General features: G+C 39.4%; 1 protein-coding gene, 3 non-coding genes and 1 pseudogene across 4 annotated transcripts; all 5 read left to right on the top strand.

Moving 5' to 3' along the window:
- LOC113086307 (microtubule-associated protein RP/EB family member 3-like) overlaps positions 1-2,428 on the top strand; it is a 3,630-nt pseudogene extending 1,202 nt beyond the window's left edge.
- Positions 2,429-3,548: 1,120 nt separating this feature from the next.
- On the top strand, positions 3,549-10,165 carry LOC113086298 (transmembrane protein 214-like). The gene is made up of 16 exons (XM_026255381.1): positions 3,549-3,831; positions 4,927-5,114; positions 5,205-5,355; positions 5,569-5,703; positions 5,779-5,861; positions 6,590-6,695; positions 6,840-6,921; positions 7,001-7,102; positions 7,184-7,325; positions 7,513-7,604; positions 7,681-7,729; positions 7,925-8,032; positions 8,270-8,484; positions 8,569-8,737; positions 8,921-9,072; positions 9,679-10,165. The coding sequence occupies exons 1-16, from the start codon at positions 3,696-3,698 to the stop codon at positions 9,803-9,805; spliced, it is 2,037 nt and encodes a 678-aa protein (XP_026111166.1). The 5' UTR covers positions 3,549-3,695; the 3' UTR covers positions 9,806-10,165.
- A 555-nt stretch (positions 10,166-10,720) lies between these two features.
- trnay-gua (transfer RNA tyrosine (anticodon GUA)) lies at positions 10,721-10,809 on the top strand. The gene is given in 2 exon segments: positions 10,721-10,757; positions 10,774-10,809. It is a non-coding gene; the product is annotated as a tRNA-Tyr (tRNA).
- Positions 10,810-14,161: 3,352 nt separating this feature from the next.
- trnaa-agc (transfer RNA alanine (anticodon AGC)) lies at positions 14,162-14,234 on the top strand. The gene has a single exon. It is a non-coding gene; the product is annotated as a tRNA-Ala (tRNA).
- Positions 14,235-14,723: 489 nt separating this feature from the next.
- Positions 14,724-14,796, top strand: trnaa-agc (transfer RNA alanine (anticodon AGC)). Its single transcript has one exon. It is a non-coding gene; the product is annotated as a tRNA-Ala (tRNA).
- Positions 14,797-15,016: the final 220 nt, after the last annotated feature.

Here is a 15,016-nt window from a genome sequence, read left to right as displayed (position 1 = left end):
CACACAGAGAGAGAGAGAGAGAGAGACATACACACACAACAGAGAGAGAGAGAGAGACACACACACACAGAGAGAGACACACACACACACAGAGAGACACACACACACACACACACACAGAGAACACCAACACGTTTCCTCCTCTTTACAAACTTTTCACAGCTAATAGTTGCAACATGCAGAGATAGAGTTTGAGACGTTTTGACATGTATGTAAACAATTAAAGCCCATGTGTATATATGTGTGTGTATTGAACTGAATCATAGTGTTTGTGAAGTCACAGTAGCATTGTGCTTTATTATGATTTTAAGATGTGTTTAATATGTCATGCACCTTGGGAAACGTGATAATTTGTCTGTGAAATCCGTCACTTCCTGTAATTTACCGATTACTTGACTCAATTTTTTAAAATCGAATACTCAAATAGACCCGACGAAATCTACTGAAGAGTGAGCCTCTGCTTTTTGATTGGCTGATGTGTTTGAAGCGCTGTGCTGTGATTGGCTAATGACTTCGGTTTCGTATCTAGGACCCCAGCGGACGTCACCCACAACACCAAAAACTATGCCCGCCCCCCCGCGTGCCATAAGCTCCACCCCCTCCACGGGAACACGGCGGAACATACCAATGTCACGAAACGGAGGCGGAGACGCCGAGATCATGGAGCTCAACCAGCAGGTACAACAGTATATATATAGAGCCCTTTTCATATTTAACAAAAGATGAAATTAACTAGAAATGAAATGTGTGTGTGTGTGTGTGTGTGTGTGTGTGTGTGTGTGTGTGTGTGTGTGTGCAGCTGATGGACCTGAAACTGACGGTGGATGGTTTGGAGAAAGAGAGAGACTTTTACTTCGGTAAACTGCGGGACATCGAGCTGATCTGTCAGGAGAACGAGTGCGACAGCAGCCCTGTGCTCGGGAAGATCCTGGAGGTGCTCTACGCCACAGAGGTATCTCACATCTCACATATCATCAGAAATCAGCAGACAGCATTCTCGGAGTCTACAGCTTTTCCTCGGAATTTCTGACTGCTCTCAGAAATCACTTTTTCTTTCTCTGAATGGTTTTCTCTCTCGCAATTATACATTTTTTTTTCATAATTCTAACTTTTTTCTTGCAGTTTTCCTTTTTTTCTGAAGTCAGATTTTTTTTATCAATTTTTCTCTCGCCATTCAAAAATTTTCTACGAATTTTGAGATTTTCCTCAGAATTTTAGCTTTTCTCAGAATTCAGAATTGTTTCTCAAAATTCTATTTTTAAATTTTAAATTTACATTTTCTGACTTTTTCTCACAAATCCAGTTGGCTTTCTTTTCACAAATAACAAAAAAAAAATCAGTTTTTTTTTTCTGAAAATTAAATATAAATTTTTTGTCACAATTGCAAGTTTGTATCTTTCAATTGTGGGCATGTAAAGACTAAAACTGTGGAATTAAAGATGCAATCACGTTTTCTGTTTTCTGGGTTTGTTTCAGGATGGTTTCGCTCCTCCGGAGGACGAGGACATTGATGAACAGCCACAGGACCAGGATGAATACTGATCCTCCCCTCTCTCTCTCTCTCGTCATGTCATCCTTCTTTCTTTCTCTCCCTCTCTTTCACTCCATCCCCCACCAGCAGACACTAGGGGCGTGGTCTAATAGAGTGAGTAGGGGCGTGCCTATGCTAATGAGGTCTGAATTGATGCGGTGAAGCTGATGTTTTATTGGCTGTGGGTTTAATGACGAATCCTGACGACTCGATGATGATGAGGCAGTGACACTTTCACACACACACACACACACTGATGTAGAGACACACACAGCCAAGGTTATCAACTAACATTTGTTTTTTGATTTGGCTCCAATCAGCTAATTTATTAGAGCTTGACGAGAATGTAAGTCATTTGTTTTATTTGCGTTGTGTTTAGAGGGTTTTACTGTAGTTGCAGTGAATGAAGTGGTACTAAGATCGAATCCCAGACAAAGCGCAGGTTAAATCAGCATCAAATCAACATGAGGCCTGTTCACTTTCTTATTCTGTGTGTCTGGTCTTCATATATTCTCCATCAGACCAGAAACACGTGTCAGGACACTAAACCGAGCCTTCGAGCTGATTATAATCAGTACTGATAGTGCAGGGGTGAGAGTTTTATTTATTTAGGACGGAAATGAATGAATACAAACGGCTAACTTTGAATGAAAAATGCTATAAATTCATAAGATGAAAAGAGACTCGGCCGTTACTAACGTTTAACTGACTGATGATATGAAACAGAGTTTTCTAGCTGCTATATTTTAATTTAACATTTCAGTCTCAAGTCTTTTTTATTTGATTGACGGGTCGGTTTTGATTGACAGGCCTGTGTCATTAACCCTTTCACACCTCATCAAACATGCATCCATGTGGAGTTTTACCATGTAAAATAAACAGTGTGTGAGGAATGAAGGATGTGTGTTTGCTGGTTTATTCTCATACGGACATCAGACACTAAGAAATGATTTAATAAATAATCATATCACATGTAATTAAGTTTTAAAGGGTCACAGTGATGAATATATCACTTTATATTATATATATATATGATGCATATGATTAAAAAATATTTAGTCAAATAAAATATAAAAATATGGTCTCTTGTACAAAATATTTTATTTGCACATTTTCATTCATGAAGATGAAATTTAGTTAAGATTAATTAAAGTGAATACTGTGTCAGTTTTTTCCACACAATTTTAGAGTTTTTTGTTTTTTATTTTTTATTTTACATTTTCTTATTTAATTTTCAGTAAGTACTTTTAATTTTGTGTGTGTATATATATATATATATTTATTTCTTATAATTACACATGCATATGATTTTATTTTTAGTAAGTGTTCTATTTTAATTGTTTATTTTTAAAAGATTTAAATTAACATTCGGTTTTTATTTTTAAAGTAAAAATTCATTTCCATTATTTTGATGGAATTTTTAATTAGTAATAGTAATTGTTTTTATTTTTAAATTATTTAATTTTACATTGTCATGAATTAATTTTTAGAACGTGCTACATCGTATTTTTTTAGTCATTTTTCAGTAAGTGTTTTATTTTAGTTGCGTTTATTTTAAAACTGCTTTTTTTAATATTACAATGCTATGAATCAGTTCTAGTATGTTATTTTAATAGTTTATTGTTATTTAACACGTTTGATTTGTATCATTTATTAGCTTTTCAACATCTCATTTTCAAAAGAATACGTTAGCGTGAGTGACGTCACTAACAAAGAACAACTTCAAACAGCGCATCCGATCATCTGGTCTTTCCTGTACGTGACCATAAAGTCACATGCTACTCAGCGGCGCTTCCGATTGGTCAGACGGGTTAGCTCCCCGGCATTTAGCCCGCGGGCTAGCGGGTTTCCCGGAATATCAAGTTGATTACATGAACAAACAGCTCATTTTCAGACCGCGACATACCGATTATATACCAAATACTACATGAGATTTACGTTTAGTCAGTTTTAATTAAATAATACACAAAACAGACAGCACGAGCACTAGTAGCACGGGCTCGGTTTGAAAGCACTCACCGGAAGCGCGCAGAGAGTGGATGCGCTGAAACAGGAAGCAGTTCCGCGCACCGCTAACAGACCAGACGTGGCAAAAGAACCGTTGGTTTGATCCGAACGACAGCGTCGGTTATTATTTATCACTGGTTTATTGTAGCTCGAGATTATGGCCTCCGGTGCGGGCAAATGGGAGGTGGTGAAGAAAGGAAAGAAACAGAACATCAGCAGCAGCTCCGGGGGAAAAACTCAGGAGAAGAAACCCGGCCGGAACGCGCTGAGGGACGCTAACACTGACAGCAACTGTGAGTCAAATCACAAAACACGAGAAAAACAAGCAGAAACACAGAGAAACCGACCTCCAGCTGCTTGCTATTCATCTGTGATTCGGTCTCAAGCACAGAAATAACATCATCATAACATCTGTCTTCTTTAATACCCGATATATCTGATCAGAAGAACCGAGCGAAGATTCAAAAACAAACAGAGTCAGATCTCCGCGATCCACTGTACAACAGAAAAATTAATATTTGTTATATACCAAATGTTTATTTTTCTGTTGTATTGTGCAGCTATTTTTAAAGCTATATTTATTATTTTATTTTCAGACTGTGTAAGTTGACTTAATTAAAGCTTAAATAAAATGAATAAAACATGTATAGATGTCTTTAAAAACAACAAAAAAAATGAATACATTCATTTAAAATAAATGTCCTAACTCTAAACTAATAAAAAAACTAAAATAAATGCTCAGTTAATTTTCGCGGTTTTACATATTTTTAAGATAATGTAAAATTATCTTAAAAAATAAAGCTGATTACACACACACACATATATATATATATATATGATGAAAGCCTTATGTCTAAATAAGTTATATTCCAAATTTGAAGTTGATATAAAAAAATGGAGGTTCCTGATTGTATGTGGGGCGTTATACCACACACAGCCACCGGGTGCCATCAAAACTCCATTGAATTTTTAATATGCTTTATTTCCTGACACAAATGTCTAAATATCTATATCAGTATTACTTCTATCACAAAACAATCACCAAATATGGAATCTTGATACTCAAGACCTTTCCTACAATATGTATTTTGTGTAAGTTTTATATATGTATGTATGTATGTATGTATATGTATATATAACTTGTATGTAACCCTTACTAAATTCTTAAGGATAGTAAAATATATTTTCACTTTATTTTAAACTTATTCATTTAAAATTATCTTAAAAACTAAAACTGATTTTATATATATATATACATATATATGCGCCCTGGGTGTCTGTGCAGTGTTGCTGGGCGTCTGGGAGTGTGGTGAAATGTGTGTCGTGGGTCAGGACTGGAGCGCTGACGCTCTTCTGTCTCATTCTGTTCTCTGTGCGGACGTTTGCAGACGTGATGTCTGAGACCATATTCGACGGCTTCGAGAAGATTGGGAAGAAGCAGAACAAGGAGCAGGTTCCTCCAGCGACCGAACCCCAGCAGAAGAAACCCAATGCAGCCAAACAGACCAAAAAACCCCCCGCCAGCGCCAGCAGCAAACCCACACGCTACAAGAGCCTGGAGGAGGCGGTCAGAGCCGTGAGTACACACACACACACACACACACACCTGCTGATGAATGCATGTAGATCTGACACCTGTGTGTGTGTGTGTGTGTGTGTGTGTCAGCTGGATGTGCTGGAGCTGAAGCAGATGCTGGAGAAGAGTCAGAGTCTGTTTCCTGAGAATCCGAGCGTCTGGGTGAAGGATCTGGCCGGATACCTGAACTACAAGCTCCCAGCGCCGGACACCGAGCCCACGCTCAGCAGCTACGCTCACGGTCCGTCCAGATCACAACCACCGCCGCAGCTAGCGCTAATATGAGGAAACAGGCTTTTAATGAGATCCATATGTAGTGTGTGTTGTGTTGCATGCTGGATCCGTCATATAAGATCACAATTGAAATATTTCTAGCTCTGGAGCATGTGTTCAGATCTTGTTTAGTGTTTTCCGAGTCATTATATCAGAACCTAATCTGAGTCTGTGTGTCTAGATTACCCATACTGCCTCGCTGGTAAGGAGCTGAAGGCCGTCATCAGAAACCTGCTGGGCAAGTGTTCAGACGCGCTGCCCGAGTTCTTGGACCACTGTGTGTTTACGATGTTACGAGAGCAGGACCGACAGCCGGGTGAGTGGAGATGACACGTCAGGTTCGTGATGCTCCGCTCCGAGCGCTCCGTGTTGATCTGTGTCTGCTCCACAGGTGAATCTCTGCATGGATACAGGATGTGCATCCAGGCTCTCGTGCAGGACAAACCCCAGATCGTCACGCTGAACCTCGCTGACGTGAGTCACTCTTAATTAAATTAATAATCCAAAGGATGTCTGAACAATTGAATTATTGCCACTATAATTTAATAATTTATTGTAGTTGAAAATGTATATTGATAAGCAAGACATACTGTAATTTTCTGGATTTTGTTTTACTATTATTATGATGTTTATAAATATGAGAGTGTGGTTTTAGTTTTTAGTTTCTGTTATTTTAATACATTAATTCAAGCCAATAGAAGAAAAGCTGCCTGGTCAATTTGCTGAAATAAAATGTGATGTAGATGATGGGGTATTTCACACTGGGCCGTTCAGTCGGGTCATTTCTAGGAGGAGGGACACTGACATAGACCAATAAACTGTAGTTTCTCAATATATCTCCTCTCAGATTCACATCGGATGGTGAAACAATCCCTTGACATTAAAAATAATGAATGTTTCTGATTACATTTCCCTCCAGTTCTCAGAATAATATTACACATCGTGCTCTTCTTATGTGTCCTTAAATGCTCATTTATTGGGTCGACAGCTTGTAAAAACATAGTTCTGGGTTTTTGAGCTAGTTTGCTGTACACCTCGTCACACAGCAGCGTTTAGGCGTCAGAAATGAGAAGGAGGCAGCTTCCTGTAATGGAGAGCATTGGAGTGTTCCCCCCCCGGATGTGATTTTCAGATTGACGTGTGTCGCTCTGTCTCTGTAATACTCCTGTGTGACCTTTGACCCCCGTGTGACCTCTCCACAGCACCTGGAGCTGCTGCGCTCCCATCAGAACCGTCCGGTCAAGTGTCTGACCATCATGTGGGCTCTGGGACAGGCGGGATTCTACGACCTCAGCCAGGGCATCAGAGGTGAGCGAAGACCAGAGAGAGCTTGAGCAATCATTGAGAAATAACTGCTGCTCTTCAGCTAGCTCTCTCTGGGATTTAACATGACCTCTATAACATCTGGAAAGCCTCACAGAAGCAGCAGTGATGGTGTGTTCTGTCCTGTAGTTTGGTTGGGGATCATGCTTCCAGTTCTTGGGATGAAGGCTCTGTCTGCGTATGCCATTGCTTATCTGGAGCGCCTCCTCACGTAAGTCTTCGCTGGAGCTCAATCTGTGAGTTCTGCACAGTCTGCATTGAAGCTCAGGTTCTTTGTGTCTGTGTTTCAGTCTTCATGCCAACCTGACCAAAGGATTTGGGATCATGGGCCCGAAGGAGTTCTTCCCGCTGCTGGACTTTGCTTACATGCCCAAAAATGCCCTGTCCCCGAGGTGAGACTCTCTGTGTGATGCTCAGGTCATCGTCCTGACTCTTATTCCCGTGCTGATTCATGTCCTGATGTTGGTGTGCAGTCTGCAGGAGCAGTTGTGTCGTCTTTACCCGCGGCTCAAGGTCCTGGCGTTCGGAGCCAAACCCGAATCGACGCTGCACACGTACTTCCCGTCGTTCCTGTCCCGAGCCACACCGAACTGCCCTGACGCCATGAAGAAAGAGGTGGGACACAGTTATTATTTAGGTTGTACTGAGGAGCTTTGAGATTCTGTGTTCTTTCTATGTATTTCTGACTGTATTCTGTGTCGTCAGCATCGTAGTGCCCTCATTAGTGTGCTGTCCTTGCTCTGTGTGTGTGTGTGTGTGTGTGTGTGTGTGTGTGTGTGTGTGTGTGTGTGTGTGTGTGCAGCTGCTCCGGAGCCTGACCGAGTGTTTGACGCTGGACGGACAGAGTTTGAGCGTCTGGAGACAGTTATACACCAAACACCTGCCTCAGTCCAGGTCAGTCTTCAGCGTTAAACACCTGCGGACGACTGGACCCAACACTTCACTAATGCTTTTCTCCTTTTCTCTTCAGTCTTCTGTTGAATCACCTGCTGAAGTCCTGGAACACACTTCCACCGAAGGTAAGAGTCCGACACACACACACACACACACCAGAGTCTTCCTTCACTGTACCGTGTGTTTTATTCCCATGTCCCTTTTAAATGATATTAGGTAATATTTTGGTTCATAATGACATTAATGGGCATTTTAGGAACTGTTGATTTGGCCATGAATGCAGATCTATCAGCCTGTGCTCATCATGTGTTGTGGTTTAGTTGCAGAAAAACCTTCAGGACACCATCCAGTCGTTCAAAGTGACCAATGACGAGCTCCAGAGCAGCACAAACACACAGCACATCAGCGACTGCAACTCGCTCTGCCACGTAAGACACACACACACATGTGCGTGGTTGATATGTATTTTGAGAGAGAGAGGCTGAATTGATGCGCAACATGTAAACGATATTCTTTAATCTATTTTCTTTTCAAAATAACGTTGTTCCTTTGGAGTTCTTCTGCTTTTAAGAACCGCTGTTAGTGGGCGGAGCTAATGTGCAGACGGGAAGGGTGGAAACATGGCATAAGTTGTTTGACTGTGTGCCATGTTTGTTTCCCATCAGTCTCTGCAGCAGAAGATGCACGGTCGGGGGTTCCCCTGGTGGCGCATGCTGATGATGTCACTGGTGTTCTTCGGGGGCTTCGTTGCGCATGACATCAGGTCACAGGGGTCGTTCGCCGGCTCCACCACAGATGTGTACTTGGAGAGGTCAGGGGTCAAGGCCGTATCCCAGCAGGCCTGGAGTAAAGTGTCACACTACAGTCAGCTGGGCGTCAGGTGAGGAAGCGTCAGGCGTGTGCTAGCCGTGTGCTAGCCGTGTGTCTGCCTGTCACCTGACGTGTGTTGGTGTGTGTGTTGCAGCTGTCTGGCGGAGAACACGCCGCACTTTTACTCTCTGGTGCTGGAGAGCACTGCGCCGCTGCTGGAGGACGCTCGCGAGCGGATGAAGGTCGCCGGACTCTTCCTCGCTCAGAGGAGCTCTGAGATCTGGCTGTGGCTGCAGGAGAACGTGCCGCTGCTCATCCAATGGGTCAGCAGTACAATACTTAAGTATCATTTTATGGTTTAGTTTTTTTTCCACTTTATTTTAGTTGACTTGATTTTATTCTTTCTTCTTTACTGTGTTTGTGTAGTTTTGTTTAATTGTGTTATTTGAGTGCATCAGGTTGGTGTAAGCTGAGAGTGTTTGTGCTGATGTGGTCTCGTTCCTCAGGTCCACACACACACTCCGGAGAGTGTGTTTGAGATGCTGGAGTATGTGAAGCAGCTGCTGCTGTACGTCCAGGAGCGTGTGCTGGTGCCAGCGCTGCAGTGTGTGAGCGCAGCGCTTCAGAGCGTCTGGAGGAGCCTGCAGGAGTCCTGCGAGTCAGTCTCTCACACACACACACACATAACACAGTCCAGCCACACGGCCCGTCGCCTGCTTATACTCTGACCTACAAATATATGCTCTTTTTGGGAAGAGAAAGTTCATACTTTTGAGTATGTAGCAGAATAGTGATCCAGTCCGTCATCTCATCACAGTCAACCAGATCCACATATCGTGTAAGAGAATTTCCTTCCGAGAAATGAAGAGAAGTGTGTGAGACGCTTTATATATTTGCATAATGATGCATTTCAAAGTGAACGACTAAACGTATGATTCTAGAAGTTCACAGTGTTACTGCAGATGAAATATAACGTGTCACATTAAATGTTTTTGAATCAGGTAAGACATGGATTGATCATCACTCAAAGCCGTCTCTGCCTGTCCATCGCTCTCACATTACACTTTTTTCTAATCGAACCCTCGTTTACCGCACAGTGTGACCATCTGTGACACACTCCTTTAAACATGCTTTGATTTGGAACATACGGTTTCTGTTTTTAACACTGTTTAGGACGGATAGTATGCAGCACCATTAGAAGCTCTGTATGTGATAAGCTGTGTTGTGATTGGCTGACGGCGTTGGATGTTTTGTGTGTCTGTAGCGGCGAGGTGTCGCTCCACTGCTTCCAGAAGCACCTGAGATCCTTCACCAACAGCACCTGGGTTTACCTGCAGGACGCCACGTCTGCGGCCAAGAGCCGAGCGCAGGAGCTGCTGTCCAGAGCGTGATGCACACACACCCTTTCTGTTTTCTTTGCTCTTTTTCGTCAGTTTGCATGATTTTATATCTGTTGTACTGACAGGTCTGTCTTTTATGCGGATGTTTTTCATGGTGTTCTAGCTCTGTGTGGATCACTAATGACTACTGCTGCTGGCTGAGCTCTGTACTTGAACACTGAACATTATTAATGTGACTGATTTACTGTCTGTCCTCAAACCCACCGGACCCTCAACAACACGGGTTGCTATGGAAACCACATTGTTGAAATACAATGTATCGTTTGAAGCAGATGTGTCCTGTAAGATGAGCTGATTTGTTACTTTGTAAATGATTTATAAATAAACCAATGCTGTTCAGTCCTGCTCACAGCTACTGTGATATTTTTTTTTCTTTTCAATATTCATTGTGAGGTGAAACCCAAAGCCTTCGGTTTAAAACATCCACAATCTGTGTTTTTGTAAGAAACGCATCCATCAAGACTTCTTTATCTGAAATCCGAGTATAAAGCTAAAAAGTGTTCTGTCTGAATCAGGAGAGAAATCTGCACAGATCAAGCAGCGTTTAAACGGATCTAAACTAATCTGTGAGAGACAACAGGTAATGCACTTGTTCACTGGAGGAAGTGTTATTATGGATTATAGACTATGTATTTGAGTTAAAAGGGTCTTCATGATGATGTTTTCTTTGTTAACTGATGGACTGGAGTGCTGTGGATTATTTTGATGTTTTTATCAGACTCATTCTGACGGCACCCGTTCACTGCAGAGAATCCATTGATGAGACACTGATGCAGTGCTGCTTTTCTACAAACCTGATGAAGAAACAAACTCATCCTGATCTGGGATGAGTACATTATCAGCTAATGTTAGCAAATATGGTAGAACTCGTACTTTTCTTCCGGTTATTCTGTGATAGGTCCAGACCCTTCGATAGCTCAGTTGGTAGAGCGGAGGACTGTAGCGATGATGTCACTGAGATCCTTAGGTCGCTGATTCGAATCCGGCTCGAAGGAGGGTAACACTTTTCTTTTCTTTAGTAACTAGTTTCACGTGCAGTGTTCCATTCACTCGCACAAAGAAGCTCAAGATCAGTGGATAAAGTAAAGGTACTGATAAATTACCAGAAAATGACTTTGATAGAAGTCACCATTTTGAATATAAATTGAGTAAAGTCTTAAAGTGTGATATTTATTGTACTCAAGTATGAAATGTATTTTTTCAAATCAAATGTACCCAGTGTTCGAATTGTGTCAAAGCTCTTGGGGAGGTCCCACCCCACCCAAAACAAACAAACAAACAAAAAATATATATACATTTGTATGTATTTCATATGTTAATATAATTTAACTTAAATTAACTTAACTTGTAAATTTCATTTACTTTATGTGTTTCAGAACATGTTTTTGCAGCTGAGCATTTACTAAATAAAAAATTTATACAAATCTATATAATTTGAACCGTGCACATGTAGGAATTTTATTTCAAGTTAAAAAAAAACTATTTTATCTTGAATGTAGTAACATAACTCTTTCATATTTTCTAGCAGAAGTTGTCATAGTTGGGTAAACGTCTATACAGTGGCGCCCCCAAGGGGTGGCTGTATAAACTCTGGCCACCCCTGTGGCCACCCCTAGGATGATTTGCAGTGTGTACTATTAATTTAAATGCAGAATGTAAATTCACAATAGTTTAAGAAGTGAAAAAAAATGCAGCACCTGCTGCAGCCACAGTTTTGAGTCTCTGAGCAACATTAAAGTGCTTCGTTCCTGAATGAATCAACCGTTTAAATGATTCGGTTCAATCGCAATGACTCACTTATTAACAGTGACTCGCTGCCACCTATTGGCGGTTTTAATTTCACATTTTATGGAACCTTTTCACTTTTTAAATAATTTCAAACATCAGTTTTCAATGTTTTATCTTTAAAATATCAAAACATTATTTATTAATTTGTAACTGTAGGCTAAAGTATTCCATGTCCCACTGAGCTGCATTAAACAGTGTGTAAAAACATCTAAATGGCATTTCAGATGCAGCTTCTATTTTATCTGCATTGCAAAGATCAATTTTGTTTATAATGATTGCATTTGCTTGGTAGAAGCCCAAATCAATTCAGATCTCTTGATTCACTATCAGTTCGCATGAATACTGTACTTACTTTTCTTGGGTTAAATTCAGTATTTTCTTTCATGAATTAATATTCACTTGTGTGTGCTTATACAAGTATCTTTTTAAAATGTATAATTTGAAAAACGAGTGTTAGATCGTGTCTAAATATTTATGCAAAACCTAAAAATAAGTCATCAGTTATGACCTGCAATACTGTTTTGAGCAACTAGACTAGATACATGTATATTTATTAGAGTGGGTAAATAATGGCATTGCAAATGGAAATTATAAATTTTCTGGCCGAAAAAAATACTTTAATTTGCCTCTTTGCATTGAATTTAAATCTTTTCTCCATTTAACCTTAAATACTTCACTAATTGTATTAGACTATACATAAAAACGGAAAATAGGATACAATTCTTAACAATCTGTATTTACAGACGCACATCTAATCTGAATAGCTTTTTATGTGAGCGGCAGGACAATACTTCGATACAAAAAAAATGTGTGTGTGTGTGTTTATACACAGCTTGAGTAGCATGTGTTCAGTTTGAACTCTTTCTTCCATTTTTTATCTTAAGGTAAGAATAAAAAACACTTCATGTGGTACTTATATTCTTTCATTCCAACACAAGTAATCATTTGAAATAGGGTTTAGATGTATTTACAGTTTGAAAAACGATATTTAAAATGATTTTAACATGGATAAAAAATCGTTGTGAATCATCCATGTGAAATTAAAACCACCAGTAGGTGGCAGCAAATGACTGTTAATGAGTGAGTCATTGAGATTCAACCGATTCATTCAACCGACTCGTTCAAAACGCTGATTCGTTCAATAAGTAAACACCAAAACAGGCGATATTAAGTAGGCTATAAATAGCGAGTCACTTTATACCAACTTTATTACAATGTTGTAAAATTATAAAATTTGTTATCATGCTGAAATATCGAGAAAACAACAGCACTCTTTGGTGTGATTTAGATGATATTAAACCATAAAAAAAAAAAAAAACATGTTTGCGTTCTACAGAAATTATAATCCCATGTGTGCTCTCTGTTCTAGCTGATAGGGTTCCATAATATCAGATCGCACATAAAACAACACATACCATATTATCGCAGATGATATACTGTATTATATCACACACCTCATCCTTGACTTGAGTAAAAAAGAAAAAAAAGCTTTATCAGCGGTTGAGTGTGCACTTGGGAAAAGGTGTTTTTAGGAGTCTTCTTAACTTGCAGCAGACCCAAACCACAGATTCGTCAAACTTCTGCTTTCCTGAACTCTCAGTTCTTCTGGCTTTATTCTGTAGTAAGTAACGAATGTGCTTCGGACAGAAATATACAAACTCAAGTACAGATACATTACACCACTGTCCAAGAAAACGGTGTGAACACATTCAACAAACCAGAGCACACGAATAGTTTACAGTTTTTTACAGACGCTAGGACACATTTCCCAATACTTAGGTCACTTTTGCAAAACTCTTCACACAGTGAGCTCAACAGAAGTCTAAGTGAGCTAAACTGAGGATCAATTATCATTGCTTTGGCACAAAATGCATTCAGTGACTACATCTCTCAAATTTGATGAATTCTTTTCTCACTCAGACACAAAACTCTTTGTACAAACAGGCCAATTTGCACATGCTTACATACTGTTTTTAAGACAGCAAATTGCTACATTTCTACAGTAATATTTGAATGAAATATATTTTATTAAAGAAAGTGTTTTGGTAGTTGTAGTGCATTCTGAATGTGAAATGAACTGCTTTGCCAAGCTGAGAGTTGGTTAGGAGAACTGTGTGAAGAGTTTTGCTAAAGTGACCTAAGTATTGAGAAATGTGTCCTAGCGTCTGTAAAATCTGTAAATGGTAATTTATTTTCTGGACACTTCCATGCAGCATTAACTAGATTAACCAGCCTTTTACAATTTTAGACCAACTTTGCCTTTTGAAAATATTCATACCCTGGTCCAAACAGGTCACCACGGTTTTATTATTGATTTAAGAAAATCTTGAATTAAAAGCTGTGTGTGTGTGTGTGTGTGTAAGTATAAGTGGAATAGACGCGTATTCAATAAACATCATAAATACTCAATTTGTTGAGGGCTGACAGAATGATTCTGTAGTACGTAGTGCAAATATGCAGCATATAGTACTTAAAATAAGTCAATTTTACACACCTTTTCATTGTACTGCGTCCCTGTAGTATGTAGTATAGTATGTAGTATGGAGTACATAGTATGTAGGGGGATTAGCTCAGATGGTAGAGCGCTCGCTTAGCATGCGAGAGGTAGCGGGATCGATGCCCGCATCCTCCAAATCTTTTTAGCCCTGAATTATGAAGGAATTAAATGAAAATATATAAAAGTGAACAACTCGCCATGAAGTAGTAGAAACTTGATGAACATTTTTATATATTTTATTATGGTTTACCCGTCTTTGGAATCTGTAGTATGTAGTGCAGTATGCAGTATGCAGCACATAGTATGCAGGGGGATGTGAAACAGGAGAACCAAGTCTTTTCAACCGTGAATTATGAAGGAATTATATTAAAATATTTAAAAGTGAACAACTGCACTTGCACTGAATTAAATATTAAAATATATATATATATACAGTATACAGAATCTTAGTATGAAAAATTCTGAATCTAATTTTGCAATACTTTCTAAAATTATAAAATAATAGAAACTCGGCGAGCATTAAAATAAGTACATTTTGAGATATTTTATCATAGTTTACAAGTTCTTGGAACCAGTAGTACGTAGTGTAGTATGTAGAATGCAGTATGCAGCACATGGCGTGTAGGGGGATTAGCTCAGATGGTAGAGCGCTCGCTTAGCATGCGAGAGGTAGCGGGATCGATGCCCGCATCCTCCAAATCTTTTCAACTGTGAGTTATGAAGGAATTAAATGGAAATATTAAAGTAAATACTCATAAATATCTCTCACTAAATTATTATTATTTTTTAAAATATATACAGAATCTTGAATCTCAGTATTAAAACGTGAATAATGTAATTTTGCAATAATTTCTAAAAAATAAAAATAGTAGAAACATTTTTAAAGATATTTTGTTATGGTTTGCAGGTCTTTTTAT

The sequence above is a fragment of the Carassius auratus genome, unplaced genomic scaffold (genome assembly GCF_003368295.1).
Source record: "Carassius auratus strain Wakin unplaced genomic scaffold, ASM336829v1 scaf_tig00043060, whole genome shotgun sequence".
Lineage (NCBI taxonomy): Eukaryota > Metazoa > Chordata > Actinopteri > Cypriniformes > Cyprinidae > Carassius > Carassius auratus.
Note: the sequence above shows the minus strand (reverse complement) of the source record. Positions and strands in the feature narration are given on the sequence as shown.

Excerpts from the sequence above, each read along its gene's own strand:
- LOC113086298 (XM_026255381.1), top strand. The coding sequence starts at position 3,696 with ATGGCCTCCGGTGCGGGCAAATGGGAGGTGGTGAAGAAAGGAAAGAAA. Across the intron at positions 7,326-7,512 it reads CTGACGCCATGAAGAAAGAG|CTGCTCCGGAGCCTGACCGA; the intron begins GTGGGACACAGT and ends GTGTGTGTGCAG. Across the intron at positions 8,738-8,920 it reads TGCCGCTGCTCATCCAATGG|GTCCACACACACACTCCGGA; the intron begins GTCAGCAGTACA and ends CTCGTTCCTCAG.